At 32.0% G+C, this 14565-nt stretch overlaps 2 protein-coding genes across 3 annotated transcripts; one reads left to right on the plus strand and one right to left on the minus strand.

Annotated features, from left to right (window-relative positions):
• The first annotated feature begins 4931 nt into the window (after positions 1–4931).
• Positions 4932–10718, plus strand: LOC132287185 (O-fucosyltransferase 13). 2 transcript variants are annotated; one of them, XM_059789717.1, is made up of 6 exons: positions 4932–5404; positions 5573–5667; positions 6147–6217; positions 6316–6404; positions 8881–9102; positions 9617–10718. In XM_059789717.1, exons 1-6 carry the CDS (start codon positions 5265–5267, stop codon positions 10347–10349), a joined length of 1350 nt encoding a protein of 449 aa, XP_059645700.1. In that variant the 5' UTR covers positions 4932–5264; the 3' UTR covers positions 10350–10718. The 2 variants fall into 2 exon arrangements, with proteins under 2 accessions (XP_059645700.1, XP_059645701.1); XM_059789718.1 differs by lacking the exon at positions 4932–5404 and having other exon boundaries at positions 6099–6217.
• Positions 10719–11957: 1239 nt separating this feature from the next.
• On the minus strand, positions 11958–13562 carry LOC132287186 (embryo-specific protein ATS3B-like). Its single transcript, XM_059789719.1, has 3 exons — positions 13391–13562; positions 13127–13234; positions 11958–12495 (listed from the first exon to the last, which is right to left on the minus strand). The coding sequence occupies exons 1-3, from the start codon at positions 13505–13507 to the stop codon at positions 12223–12225; spliced, it is 498 nt and encodes a 165-aa protein (XP_059645702.1). The 5' UTR covers positions 13508–13562; the 3' UTR covers positions 11958–12222.
• Between the last annotated feature and the right edge of the window lie 1003 nt (positions 13563–14565).

The raw sequence follows: 14565 nt of genomic DNA on the forward strand, positions 1-14565 counted from the left end.
AACCATTAGATCTGCCATGGACACCCTCCAATGAGAGATGCCATGGAAAGGATTACTGTCTCACTTAAATTCAATTTTACTTTTTATATTTTTGTCACGATGATGTTAAAAATATATAAAAAGACAACTTTGTCCCTAATATTTTAATCTCATTTATTTTAAAATATCATATAACTTAAATGACCGTTTTAACCCCCCCTCTCTCCCTCTCCCAATGGGTCATTATCTTTCTGCTTCATAAACCTCCTTTCCCCACACCCATTAGTGTATACACTTTCGTTCCCATATATAACTTTCTATTTCCTTATATATATATATATATATATATATATATATTTATCAAAGATAAATATAAATACATAAATAAACAGTCACCAACAAACCCATATGAAGATGGGTTGAAATTGGGATTGGTCGGATGATTTTGGGGTTGATTGTATAGTTTACGAGTAAAATCTAGAATTTTCTTATGGAGGGTGTGGATTAAATTCTTGGTTTGGATTGAGGGAGATGAAATACTCTTTCCCCCTCTCTCTCCGTCCCGCTCATGTACGACTAAACACCATGGCACAAGCATCATCCCATTTTACAATGAGCACTTTTCACTGTATAAACCCATTATGGATTCATACTGAACATATATATATATACACACACACATAATTAGTTTCAGAATACTCATTTTGTATAAACTCATTTTGAGTTCAGAATATATATATATATATATATATATATATATATATATATATATACATAATTAGTTTTACTATTCTAATTTGGATTTGCTTATGTATATATTAATTTGGAACTCTTATTAAACTTGTTTTAATTCTAAACAATATGTTATTTATGTTTAATTGCTACTCGTGTTCGATTTCAGTATTTGTTGTTTGAAGTATTTGGATCGATCGAAGTGAGAAATTTAAGGTACGTGATATATATATAAATATAGTTATGCGGACACCAAGTATCAGTGGGTTTCATTTTATTGGGTTTGAGGGGATTTCTACTGTTGCAGCGGCATTGATTGGTTAGCGAAGAGACATATTTGGACATGTTAGCAAGATTAGTGGGAATAAAATTACATGTAGAAGAAGAGGAAGTAATCAGCTCAAGGTATTTGGTTCGAAGAAATGAAAAGAAAAATTGAAGGACAAAGTTCCTGTAAAAAGTGACGAAGGGAAGTAGAAGGATATCCAAATCATTTCAACTCATTTTGTACACATAGAGCCTAAAGGTTAGTAATATCATTTTAACTATAAAAAGTGATCTGATATATCTGAAAATTAATTTTTGAAGGCAGGGTGAAAAACGGATCAAATGTTTGTAATGTTACAAAGATTGTTTATAATGTTAGTGATAATAACTTTCAAAAGGTGTTTTAATGTGATATTAGAAAATATGGTTTTAAAATAAATATTCTAATCATAAATATCTCTTTGGTGACTTTTTCTTCCAATCTAAGGTGACTTGTTTGAAAAGGGATTTTTTGGACTTAAATTCCATAATTTTGTATCCGTATCTTTCTAAAAAGAGACTGATCTTTTTTAGAATTTATTTTTGTTAGTCAACAAATTATCCACTAAAGGTCTTTTATATATATATATATAGAGTTCTGATCTCTTACTCCCTATGAAGTAAGAAAAATAATACACTTTCTATATAAACCGTTAGATTAAATCTAACGGTCATTTTACAAACCCACCTATGACATTTCCTTTTAACACAAAACCGGTGTTTCATATTGTTTCAGAACCAAAACTCTCATGAAAAGAAGTATTATTGTTATAGTTATTTGTGCGTGTATGTGTGAATAACAATATTATACAACTGAATAATAGAATCATATGACATTGACTTTATTCAAAATTGTTAAAGCTTAAACTAAATAAAATGAAAACAAAAAATTTAATCTCTTCGTAAAGGGATGAAACTTAACAAAATTTAAAAACATTTAATCCTCAAAGTCTTAAGGTAAACTCTTCCACGACAAATAAAAGTAAAGTTACGGGAATTAATTTTTTTCGAAGGTTTCTATTTTTACCTTTTATAATTACTTTTTATTGTTACAGTGGGTAGTAATGGTAAAATTAATTATAGAAACTAAAAATAGGGTGAGAGCGGTTTTGTGTTAAAAGGAAAGATCATGGGTGGGTTTGTAAAATGGCCATTAGATTTAATCTAACTGTCTATATAAAAAGTGTGATTATTTTTCTTACTCCATAGGGAGCAAGAGATCAGGACTATATATATATATATATATATATATAAATTCAAAATTATCAAAATTACTTAAACAATCCTAATCAAGTGCAGATGCTTCCATTGCTTAATGGGTTAGTATTTCTATCAATTTTGGAGTGTAATTCTCTACATTTACTAATCTAACTTTTATCCCTTATCGTCTTGTAAAAAAAGATCCCAATCAAGTTGCTAGCCATCACTTCTTCCTTTGCTTTATGTTTTCCACTTTTGGCACTTCAACCTATAACAATGAGGGAACTTTTGATATGAAGATTGAACAAAAACCCATAAAGCTCCAACTTTTTTGTTAATTTTAATAAAAATTAATCTCTAATATTTTTTTAAAAAAAAGGATTAATATCAAAACATATACAAAATGATGAGTTTTAAACTCATTTGGTAAGTATTGGCATGTATGTAACACCAATATTAAGGAATATTTAATTATTAGCGTATGTTAATGATAATGTATATATATATTGGGCATGCAATGGGGTTAGTCACTTTAAAACTGTCATTTGGTAACGTTTTTGTTTATATGTTCCTCATTTTTTATTCTTATTTCTACTGATTTCTGTTTTTATATGTTTTTGCTCAAATCAGAATCAATGTTTGGTAAAATTTATCTGTTCCTTGAATTTTGTAAACATCAAACAAGAAAAGCGTTTGGCAATGAACAAATACATTTAACATATGCAATCATTATGTTGAAGTCTCAATCTTCTATCAGAATTAAAACTTCAAGCTAACTATTGCAACAATTACTGATCAAATTAACAAAATTTCATTTTTAATGATTCAAAATTGAACGTGAATCATAAGAGAGAGACAAACTTGGGAGTTGTCGTCGATGAAGATAGAGTTTAGACTGGGGTTACATTAGGTGAATAAGAAAAGTGTGTGAGTGATGAAGAGACTTCTTGAGATTGGAGTCGTGAATAAGAAACATATAAGTTGAGAATAAGTCGGGAATATGTTTCCTGTGTTTTGATTAAAAACAAGTGGAAATAATTGGTTTGCTTGGTTTGTTAAAATGAGAACAGTTTTCTATTTTCAGAAAATTATGTTTGATTCAGTTTAGTTTAAAACTCAACTATAAAAAGGTCAGTTTTCAGATAATTGTATTTTTTTTTTTTTTTTGTTATCTAAAAACTGTTTTCTGTTCCCTGAATTCTTGAGAACTGTTTTCATAATTACAAACCAAGCATGCCCAACTTCTTTTTTTTTTTTTATTATTATTATTTCTAGAAATTAGCCTTTTAAGGAACATGTTCCTAAATTAAAAATATATAAATAACCTTACCAAACATATTTATCTTACCTATTTCAGTTTTTTGGTCTTTTAGAGACAAGAAATAAAAAATAAAAACATTAACAAACGAGGATTTTAATATTTTACTTTTCGCAAAGTCTAAGGGACAAGACTTGTTGGTCATCTCTACTCACCGCTAATATAGTCTAATTTCAAATGCATAAATAGTTAGTAATTACAAAATCAGAAAAAGTGATGAACAAGGAAATGAGGGTGACTAAATTTATTTCCAAAAAAATTTATCCATATTTATCACTTTTCTAACTTACTCATCGGTGAGTAGGCAAGTCTAAATCCAACTATGACATGCATCTCTACCCGTCATAACAGGTTTTTCAAATTTATCTGATTACTCTATATTTTAATAACTTGCTAATACATAAACATTATAAAAAATAAAATGCAAAAGTATATATCTACATATATTAAACAAATCACTTATATCAGGGAACAAAAATTAACCAAACAAATTATATGTAATATGATTTCATAGTAATACTTGTTATAATAAAAAAAAATGTTTCGACCGTTCAATGTAAGTATGATTATATGTTTCAAAATTTTATATTCTTTATTTTTTTTTTTCTGAAACAAAAAAATAAAAATTCAATTATTATAAATTTTTAAGCAAACGCGTCAAAGTTAGATTAATACCATAGCAATGAACTACAAATCATCTAATTTTACATAAATAACATATAACTTTAAAAATATAAAAATTATAAAAAAAAAATAATTTAATTTTAAGTTACGGTAATTACTTTATTATTAAATTTTTTTTTGTCCAAATCATATCTATTTTCTTAGTAAAACTTTTGTATCCTATCTAAAATAATTTTGAATCCCATTTCATAATCTTAAATACTCCTTTACCCACGTCCTACATTTGGGACGAGACTCCATTGTTCTAGTTAGGCCCATCAAGTCGGATCCTACCCAATATCTTAATTGAAAGATGGGAAAAACAGATATTTCTCTGAAAGAGTCGTACCCATATCGAATATCAACACTTCTTAAATATGTGTTCGACACTTTATATGCATGTCCATAAATAAAAATTAATTTTATTATTTTGGACACTAAGTCGACACTTTTTAGACACTTCGTCATACTTCCTGGACATTTCTAACTCAAATTTATCCAGTAATAGTGAAATAATGATATACATGTATATAGGATATAAAAATTATTATAATAATGACATTATTTTATTTTCTAATTCATTTTATAACAACTATAATTATAAAAATTATAAATAAATTAAAATTTTATAATATTATTACTGAATAAATGTATAAAAATAAAATTTTATATTTATATATAGAGCAGTGTTCACGCGATACCCGTCCTTGTCGTGTTCGCGTGGTACATAGTTTGAAGGTGATAAGCCGGTTCAAATCCAGTCCGGTCCACTTTTAAGATTCACAACCGTCCCAGTTTCTTGTATATGATGTGCAGCTGTAGAGATCTTATATCAACCTCTATATACAAAGAAATATAGATCTATATTTGCATGTATTTATTTTACACAGTTTTCACTTTCTCTCACTAATCTGATGATTGAATTGTCGGTGTGAAACAAAACCCTTTCACACAAGATTTTCCAATCTTCACACAAACCCTAACCTGGAATCAATTTTATTCACACTCCTTTTGATTTCATGTAATCCAATATCGAATTGTGAGCAGTGTATTGAATAATTTACTTATGAAAGGAATAGTAGGATTAAGCGCAAAGAAACCCTTGTTTGGTGTCTTTGTGGCGGTCACCTCTCTCCTCCTTGCCCTGATCTTGTTATCCCCTTCTTCACCATTCTCTGAAAGCTCTGTTTTATCTAGATCTTCAAGGTACGTATACACTTCCCTATCTTTCTCAGTAATTCAATAATATCCTTTTTTGATTTATTTAGCTTTTGCTTAAATTTCCTACCAAAGCAGTCTTTTAATATGGTTTTCATTTTTTCATTTTTCTTTTTTTTCTTTTTTTTTTTCTATTGAAATTTATGAACAATTCAGATCTGCCACGCGCAGTGAGGAATTGGATATATGGAGTATTCGCAGGATTGTAGATTGGCGACCTTGCAAATGGTGGCTTCAAGGAGATCCAGCAGGTTAGCGGATTTTTTGTTTATTTTTTATTCTTTACTTTTGACAATTCTTGACCTGCTTAAACAGTAAGGAGTCAAAATTCAATTGTTCAGAATAGAAATTATTTGTAAGCAGGATTTGGTCTAGAAAATACCAATTCTAAAAGAGTAGGAAAGGAAATGTAATATGTGAAATGGAAATAGGTAGTAGTGAGTTTTCATTCTATACTTATTTTGGATTAATTTGGGAAGTTTAAGAAATAGCTCTATGGTGTTTGGGAACTACAGAATTATACGGCAAGATAATTTCGGGTTCATGCGTTTGCTGGAATATTAAGGATAGGATTTATCTTGGGAATTTGTTAGATATTTGGGTTTGGGTAAGAGTTGGATTAGGTTTGTGATTGATATTATTATGATATTTCTGAGTCAGTCTTGTCTGGCTTCCAATGCAGACAATTGCATTTGGTTTTTTTTTTTTTTTTTGTGTTGAAATGCTGCAGCTTTGCCGGTAGAGAGTAACGGGTATATTCGAGTGGATTGCTATGGTGGGCTTAATCAGATGAGAAGGGATGTGAGTGCTTCGTAGTATTTCTGTGAATGCTTCATTTTTAAATTTTAACTCTTCGAAGCTTGTGATAAAGGTTGTTGGTTGTTTTGTGATGACTGCAGCTGTGTGATGGTGTTGGTATTACCCGGTTGCTAAATGCAACTCTTGTTTTGCCGAAGTTTGAAGTGGCTGCATATTGGAATGAATCAAGGTAATTTACGGCTATGAATGAATGTTTGAACTTTCTATATGTTATCATTTTGAAGTTAATAAAATGACCTACTTTTATATTAGTTACTTACCTTACATCAAACTATAGGTTTGTATAAGTTTCAATCGATGAAATTTCTCTTTTTTCCTTTGGCAGCAAAATAATGGATTAATGCTGAAAGTTGAATATTACTTGGTAGTTTGAAAGATGAAAGTCATTATTGGTAATGTGGTATTGAATTGATATATTGCTGCCTATCTTTACCTGGACTCTCTTGTTCCCTCAACATACCGGTGTTGACACGACATGGACATGGATATGAAATATGTGTCCAATGCATGTACCCAAAATGGACACCTAGATCCTCTTACTATGATTACCGAAGAAAGATTACTCAAATTTGAAAGTGAAGCCGAGTTCTCTAATTATGAGATAGGTGGAATCTCTCTTTTTTTTTTTTAACCATATTCCATTTAGTTTTCATTCAATGTAAATTATTATTAAGAATTTTAAAAAATAATAGTGTCATACATTACATTTTTAAGTAGCACATTAAGTTTTTTACGTATGTAAAATGTGTTTATGTACCCGTATCCAAGTTTTGGACACGTCTCAGCCTCTCAGGCCGAGTCCCCGTGTCCTAAAATTTGCGATTATGGGTGCCTGACACACTGACACATGCTCTTACCGAATACCAGTACGGTAGTACCTGAGTTCAGGTAACTTAGATTGCTGCAATTGTTCAGCACTAGACTACAAAATCGAGTGCTGATAGTGTGATAGGCCATGAGGAAACTTAACCAATCAAATGTGCGGCAAGCCCTTAACATCTTCATTTGTTTAAATTTTTTATTTCAGACATTGTTCGTGAACCGATAAATACATTGCATTAATTTATATTGCTGGATGGAATTTGTAGTTTTGAGGATTGGCGTGTCCGAAGGAATTTGGTTGGAGAATGTATCAAGTTTGGAGGGCAAGTTAAACGTTAGTAACAACATAGATCTTAAAAGTTAATGGATTGGAAGCAAAAAATGATACAGTTAATCTGATTTTCTACATTCTGATATCTGCAAAGATGTAGCTACTGCTGTTGATAGCAGTTTTCTAGAATTGTTACCTGTCCAATCTTTGATGTTTTGTTCTGTGATTATACAAAACAGAAATTTCATGGCAGTTTCCGTAGCTGGAAGACACCTTTAGCTTGAAGTTACTTTTATTTGAGAACTTCACTTTGATGGATTCATATAGCATAGGGAGGTTATTTAGCAATTACATATTACTGGCTTAATATCTTGGTTATTATTTTAACTCCTTTGAAGCAAGAACCCAATTAGATTTATTAAGGTCGATGATGATTTTTTTCTTCAATAAACTTCCATATTTTTTGGGAGATTAGAAGAGCCTTTCTTTGATGAATCTCGACCTTGTAAAAAGTATATTGTAAAAGTTCATAAAAAGCATATATAGTTCTTAAGCACCTGCAGAATGCTAAGGTATTAATTCAAGGATGTTGAGCAGGAAAATCCCAATAGGTCTAAGATTGCATAAATCACCCTAGCAAATTGAAAATGATTTAATTCGCATCATCAAGTGTCAGTTTGTAACCTATAACTTCTTATAAATATGTTGGGGCATGGGCCTCATGTTGATACATAATAAATTGACTTATAGGAAGATTACAATGGACAGACACTACTTTCGGTTTGTTGCTCATTGCTGTAAAGCAAATCCTGAACTTTAAACAGTCTCTCTAATTTTTCATATTGCACAAAATCTTCTCATCCTCACCCTTGCTATGAAGAAACAAATGTTCACTTTAACTTGTTTTCCATACCAATTTAGATGAAAGAAAGACACGGAAAACATGAAAACAACACGTCCAAATATTTAGCAAAGATATTCTTGATGTGTGAAGATATAAGGATATTTCCACGCAAACAGAAATACATATCATGCAGTAGATGGCCGAGTCCCCTTGCCTTAATGTTTGGAAGATGGAACTTTGGATTCTGTGTGTTTGTGTTGACATGGATAGACTGTCTCTGTATCATCATTGAAAACTGAAATACCATGGCCTTTTTCAGTCAATTGGAATGTGAGCAGTGAACTTCAGTTCTTCACGTGATTTCTGGAACATTATATACTACTCGCTCTATAGAGAATGTCTTTTTTAAGCTCCCTTATACTTTCTTTAGACTAGGGGAACTTGACGAGAGGAAGACGGTGGAGTTATAGGAGAGATGTTTAATACTTGTATTTGCCTTCCCCAACAAATATTACTTCTTCTCACATTAACGACCCATGATTTAACTTATTAATTCAGTTTTTTGCATTCTTTCTTTCTTTTCGTCTTTTTCTTTCTTTCTTTCTGTCCCGGTGAGTGTAAGATACATACTTTTTTTCTCCCTGTCCCATTATTTTTTACTATTCTATACAATCAGCATTTTAGCATAACTCTTTAGCTTTGACACAGTGGCTTTGCAGATGTATTTGATGTGGACTACTTCATTCAGCAGATGAAAGGTTTTGTTAAAGTTGTTAAAAACTTACCAGCAGAGCTTGCGTCAAAGGAGCCTTTCCGAGTGGACTGCAGCAAACGCAAGGGCCAATTTGATTACATTGAAACTGTCCTTCCTTCCCTACTGGAGCATCATTATATTTCAATCACACCCGCAATGAGCCAAAGGAGGGACAGGTACAATGCTGTTTATTTTGCATTTTGATTTCATAAAAAGTTTCTTGTTGTGTTTTGAGGAATTCTTTTAATTAAGTGGAGACAATTTTCTGTCTTAATTCAATGACTCGGTTGAAATACTAATGACCGTGTTGGGTTAGTTAAGTACTTTTTAGAGTTGGTTTTCTGGGTCTATTAGTCTTAAAGAATCTCTCTTTTTCTCTCTCTGGTCAATTAAAGATAACTTTATGTTCCTCCAAATGTTTAACAAGACATCAGTTTGAATATCTATCCTTGCTACTGCTTTTCTCTGTTGGCTTAGAACCTAAACATGAACTGCTTTCTATAATTTAGTCTATAGTGGCAGAGAAGCAGCTATTCCCTGATTTGCAACTTTTTTTCTTTTTCTTTTTTCCCTTTCTTCCTCTTGATAGAAGAGAAGCTGTTTCTTCTTTTTATGTAATGTTATTCTAATTACCTGATGATTCTTCTTTGATGTTCTTTAAAACCTAGTTTTACTGTTCCAACTCTGCAGGTATCCTCTGTATGCAAAGGCAGCCCTTTGTCAAGCTTGTTATAATGCACTACGCCTTAAAGGTGCCTTGGAGAAGAAAGGCTCTGAGCTTCTGCAAGCCATACCCAAACCCTTTCTCTCACTTCATCTTCGGTTTGAACCTGACATGGTAGCTTACAGTCAGTGTGAGTACACCGGCCTTTCTCCTGCCTCCATGGAAGCTATAGAGGCTGCACGAGGAGATAGAAAACCCTGGACCGGAGAAGCAGCCCAGGTGTGGAGAAACCGTGGAAAATGCCCCCTCACTCCTAATGAGACTGCTATCATACTTCAAGCTCTTAATATCCCAAGAAACACAAATATTTATTTGGCTGCTGGGGATGGCCTGATGGAACTCAATGGGTTTACCTCTGTTTACACCAATGTTTTTACCAAGTCTACACTTCTTAACCATGAGGATTTCACAAGCATGCATGGAAACACCAAAGCTGCATTGGATTATTTTGTATCGATCAATAGTGATTCATATATGGCTACATACTTTGGGAACATGGATAAAATGGTAGCAGCAATGCGGGCATTTAAGGGGTTATTCAAAACTCTTTTCTTAAGCAGGAGGGCTTTCGCAGAGTTCACTTCCAAGGGTTTGAGAGGGAGAGAGATGATGGAAGCCCTATGGAAGGCACATAGAGATGATTTTGTGATGGGGAGAGGGTCTGCTTTGCCCGAATGCTTTTGTGACTTCAAATTATGATTTTTAGGTGTCCAGTTATGTCGCCATTAACCTTTTGGGGATGCAACGCACAAGGATCCCTTGTAGAAGAAAGAAGAATTACCCTAGCCATTTTTTCAGAGTTCTAATTTATTTCACCCGCATATGTTTTGGCAGCTGGGAAGTCCAGAGATCGGATGAAGCTAGATGCATCCAGCAATCCAGTTCTCTTTATTCAAGGTACTTGAAATGAGTGTCTTTCGGCTTTCCTAGCACACGAGGATCTTTTGATATTTATTTGTTTATTTCTGTGTTTAAATTAAATTACATTGTTGGGGCACCATAACTTCCTGAATATCAAGATGTAAATGTTGTTACTAAGTTGACTTAGGCTCTGTTTGTTTCATAAAATATTCTTTTTGGAAATTTTTTTTTTTTTTAAGGAAAAATATTTTTTTATTTTTACTGTTAGTGTTTGGTAAAGGTCTACGTCGAGGTTGAGGTCGAGTCCATCGGGCTTGTCGAAAATTGATGGATAAGTTATTTTTGTTAAATCTTATTATTATTATTTTTTTTGTTATAAACATTTTACGACAAGCAAACACTAAAAAATAAAAATAAAAAAATTCTGAAAAATATTTTACTTTCCAATAATTACACACTTATATGCTCAAGGGACTAGAACAAAGGTATGGCAGACCTGGAGTTTCCACCCCAAGCCAGATCTAGATATGCAGCATCTAAATGTAATGTGATGGGAATGACAAAAGCAATAGTTGCACCCTTGCATTACCCAGAGATGTCTTTTTGCAGTAACCAAACTGAACTTTAGCGAATTCTACCCAGATTCGGATGACTCAACACCCAAGTCAAATCCAACTTCAACACGAATACCCGAAGTGAAATTTGAGCATGGATCGGATTGGATCTAAGAGCTAAGATTGAAAAATGGGTTTGAATTGGTCTTAAATTTAAAGTTCAATACAGTTACCAAACTGTTCTGTTAATTTCTTTCTTTCTTTGGTCGTGATTAGAGATGACAATAGAGCAGGCTTGGAGTAGTCCCCTTCCTCATTCCCGTCCAAAACTGTTTAGCAAAAGATCCACTTTTCTGTACAAACTGTTTTTCTTATGTGGTTATTACAAGAAGAATTTCTATACAGAACCATCCTCGATGATGAAAATTTGTAATGTTAATATAAGAATGCACATCCTGACAATGTTAGTGGTGTTAGGAGTTAGAGGGGAGATGTCGGAATGGGGATCGAACACGGGCTCCTCAAACCCCGGAGAAGAACCCTTCCACGGAGCCACAAGCGCATCACCAAATATGAGTGTGTCATTTTGCACAGATAATATGAATATGCTACTGACACCATCTAATTTATCCCTCCAATCTTAACGCACTCAGTTTCCTCCTACCTATTCAAATTCACAGTTAGGTTTCAAAAACATGAGGTGGAAGTGGAATTGGACTTAAGTGAACTTCATTGTTTCCTAGTCATGCATTTTCTCTTGAAAAAAAAATAATCAAATAAAAAAATAAAAGGAATTTTTTTTTTTAACAAGTGGTAGAAGTTAAATTAGCATATGCATCATAACACAATAATTTACTAATCCACTGAGTATTGAAGCATCATAACACAATAATTTACTAACCCACCGGGTATCTAGGTATATCATAACACAATGACATACATCCAATTATTTAAATGCTGAAATTATAGGACATAGTATCCAATTAATTAAATGCTGAAAAAACCCACTGAAATAAATACATTATTACTTAGAAGACAAGATAAAATTTATCATGGTGCACCAAAAACTTTCTACTCATAGTCCTCCAATCTCCATCAAGCAAAAAGAGGTCACGAGCTCAATTATAAACCGACGCATGAAAAAGTGGTGCCCTACCCTACTTCATGGTTGATGTGGAAGCCGAGGCAGCATTACAGTAGTTAAAGCCATACCAAATATTAGTTGGTATAAAAACGTTGTAATAAAAGCTAGCAGGCTTGGTATTATACCCAGAGACCTGCACAGACTCTGGTTTCCAACCATCGTATCCACTCCTGTACAAATACAAATAGCATATCTGGTACGTACACGGTCCGTATACTTGAAACGTGTCCACCGAACACCTCTCGAATGTCCTCGAACCTGGATCGTCTAGCCTCGGTGCATAAACCTAATCACATATATAACCAACAACATCCATTTCTCATAATACAATTTTCTCAATTGGATTGATCTTAAATCATCAATTAATTAGATATCCATTTATATATATACATAGTTACATACACACATTGTTATATACTGATTCTTGTGATAATTAATTATCCAAACAATAATACTCCAATTTTAAGTAAATCTATGAATACCCATTTATCAGAATACAATTTTCTCAAATGGGTTGGTCTTAAATCATCAACTAATTAGAGATTTATATATATAAATAGTTGCATACACATATATTGTTACATATTGATTCAGCTTGTGGTACTAACTTGATTCTTGTGATAATCAATCATCCAAACAATAGTACTTCAATTTTAAGCAAATCAAATGAATACCCAATTATCAGAATCCAATTTTCTCAAATGGGTTGGTCTTAAATCATCAACTACTCAGAGATTTATAGATTTACATTGTTATATATAACAATATTGTTATATATTGATCGCGTTTGTGATACTAATGCTCCAATTGATTCTTGTCATTATTGTTCAAACAATAATATTCCAATTTCAAGTAAATCAATGAATACCCATTTAACAGTCATGAATAAATTAGAGATTTATATGTAAAATACTAACCTGATTGCCATAAGCATCGCCAAATGAGAGACTGATTTGATCTCGTGTGTACCTTGGTGAAGAGCAGCTTGTTCTTATGTTCACGGTGAAAGAACAACTCCTTGCATTCTATAAACCAAAAGAAATTATAGGGTCAATATAATTACTTTCAAATAACTAGTTGATACAAACATACATATATATATATATAAGTTCACATAAATCGATCACGAACTGTGTTTTTTTTTCTTTTCTAGATAATATATTTGAAAGTAAATCTAGTACCTGGGTAGTGTTGATGTTAAAGGATGTGAGAGGTTGGGGCTGTGGAATGATGGATCGGGCTTGTGAGGAGTTGAAGAAGATGGCAAAGAAGATCAGAAAACTCAGTGCTCTCTTCATTTTCACCAAAACCCCTCTTTGACTCGTCACACAGATTGAATGGGAAGGTGGTCTTCTGATCCACATATATTAATGATCTATTAAGAGCATTCGGACAAAGAAGGGGCCAAAATAGTCTTTTTCATAGTGTGGTAATAAGTGACTACGTACACAGCCTTTGCTTTTGCTATGCAAAAGCTTGCATTTGTGCTGGTCTGTTTGGGTGGGCTTTTTGTAATCTCAAAATAGGCTTTAAGTCTAGAAAGTCTCTTGTTAATAATAAACAACGTTTGGTAAAATTTTTAAAAACGAATTTTTAAAAAGTTTTAGTGGTTTAGAAACCCAATTGATTAAAGCTAATAAAACATGTTTCTTAATTGACTTTTTGCAAATTACACACTTTTTTTAATAATAAATATAAAAATTCTATGTTGTCCATTATTTAACCTATTTCTATTTCTATTTCTGAATTGCATTGCACTTTTCTCTTTCTCTTTCTGTATCATTTTCTTCATTCGTTCTTTACCCAAAAATAAAAAATAAAATTTAAAATATTGAGCAAAATTTATCTTTACTAAAAAAAATATTTTTGAAAAACGATTCAACAAAGGAAAAATAATGACATCAAGGAGTTGCAGGAAAAATTACTATCAACTCTCATTTAACTTCAAAGCCTAAAGAGTTACAGGATTAATGAACTCTCATCTAAAATTCAACTCTATGTAGAATTCTAAATAACTTTTCTTTCTCACCATATATATATACACTAGGAAAAGGCACGTGCGTTGCACGTGGTGAATATTTTGTAACTTATGGAATTTTTTTGTTCATATATATTTTTAATTATTTATAGTTTTCATTATATGATATTGTCATATATTAAATAAATTCATATCAACAATGTTTAAAGAGTAATAATAGTCACCTCAAAAGAAACAAAATAAAGTTTTCCATTGATGGATTAATCATCTAAGTGATTAATCATCTAAGTATGATATATTAGAAAATCCTATGCGTTAGAATTTTATAAAAAATAGATTTATTAGGTAACTTGTAATTTGAAGTTTATTAGGTAATTC

This window comes from Cornus florida, unplaced genomic scaffold (assembly GCF_030987335.1).
Source record: "Cornus florida cultivar Cherokee Brave unplaced genomic scaffold, ASM3098733v1 CherokeeBrave_3.0.0_Hap2_Chr11, whole genome shotgun sequence".
Classification (NCBI taxonomy): Eukaryota; Viridiplantae; Streptophyta; class Magnoliopsida; order Cornales; family Cornaceae; genus Cornus; species Cornus florida.

Excerpts from the sequence above, each read along its gene's own strand:
- LOC132287186 (XM_059789719.1), bottom strand. The coding sequence starts at position 13,507 with ATGAAGAGAGCACTGAGTTTTCTGATCTTCTTTGCCATCTTCTTCAAC. Across the intron at positions 13,235-13,390 it reads TTAACATCAACACTACCCAG|AATGCAAGGAGTTGTTCTTT; the intron begins GTACTAGATTTA and ends TTTGGTTTATAG. Across the intron at positions 12,496-13,126 it reads GCGATGCTTATGGCAATCAG|GTTTATGCACCGAGGCTAGA; the intron begins GTTAGTATTTTA and ends ATATGTGATTAG.
- LOC132287185 (XM_059789717.1), top strand. The coding sequence starts at position 5,265 with ATGAAAGGAATAGTAGGATTAAGCGCAAAGAAACCCTTGTTTGGTGTC. Across the intron at positions 5,405-5,572 it reads GTTTTATCTAGATCTTCAAG|ATCTGCCACGCGCAGTGAGG; the intron begins GTACGTATACAC and ends TGAACAATTCAG. Across the intron at positions 6,405-8,880 it reads GCATATTGGAATGAATCAAG|TGGCTTTGCAGATGTATTTG; the intron begins GTAATTTACGGC and ends GCTTTGACACAG.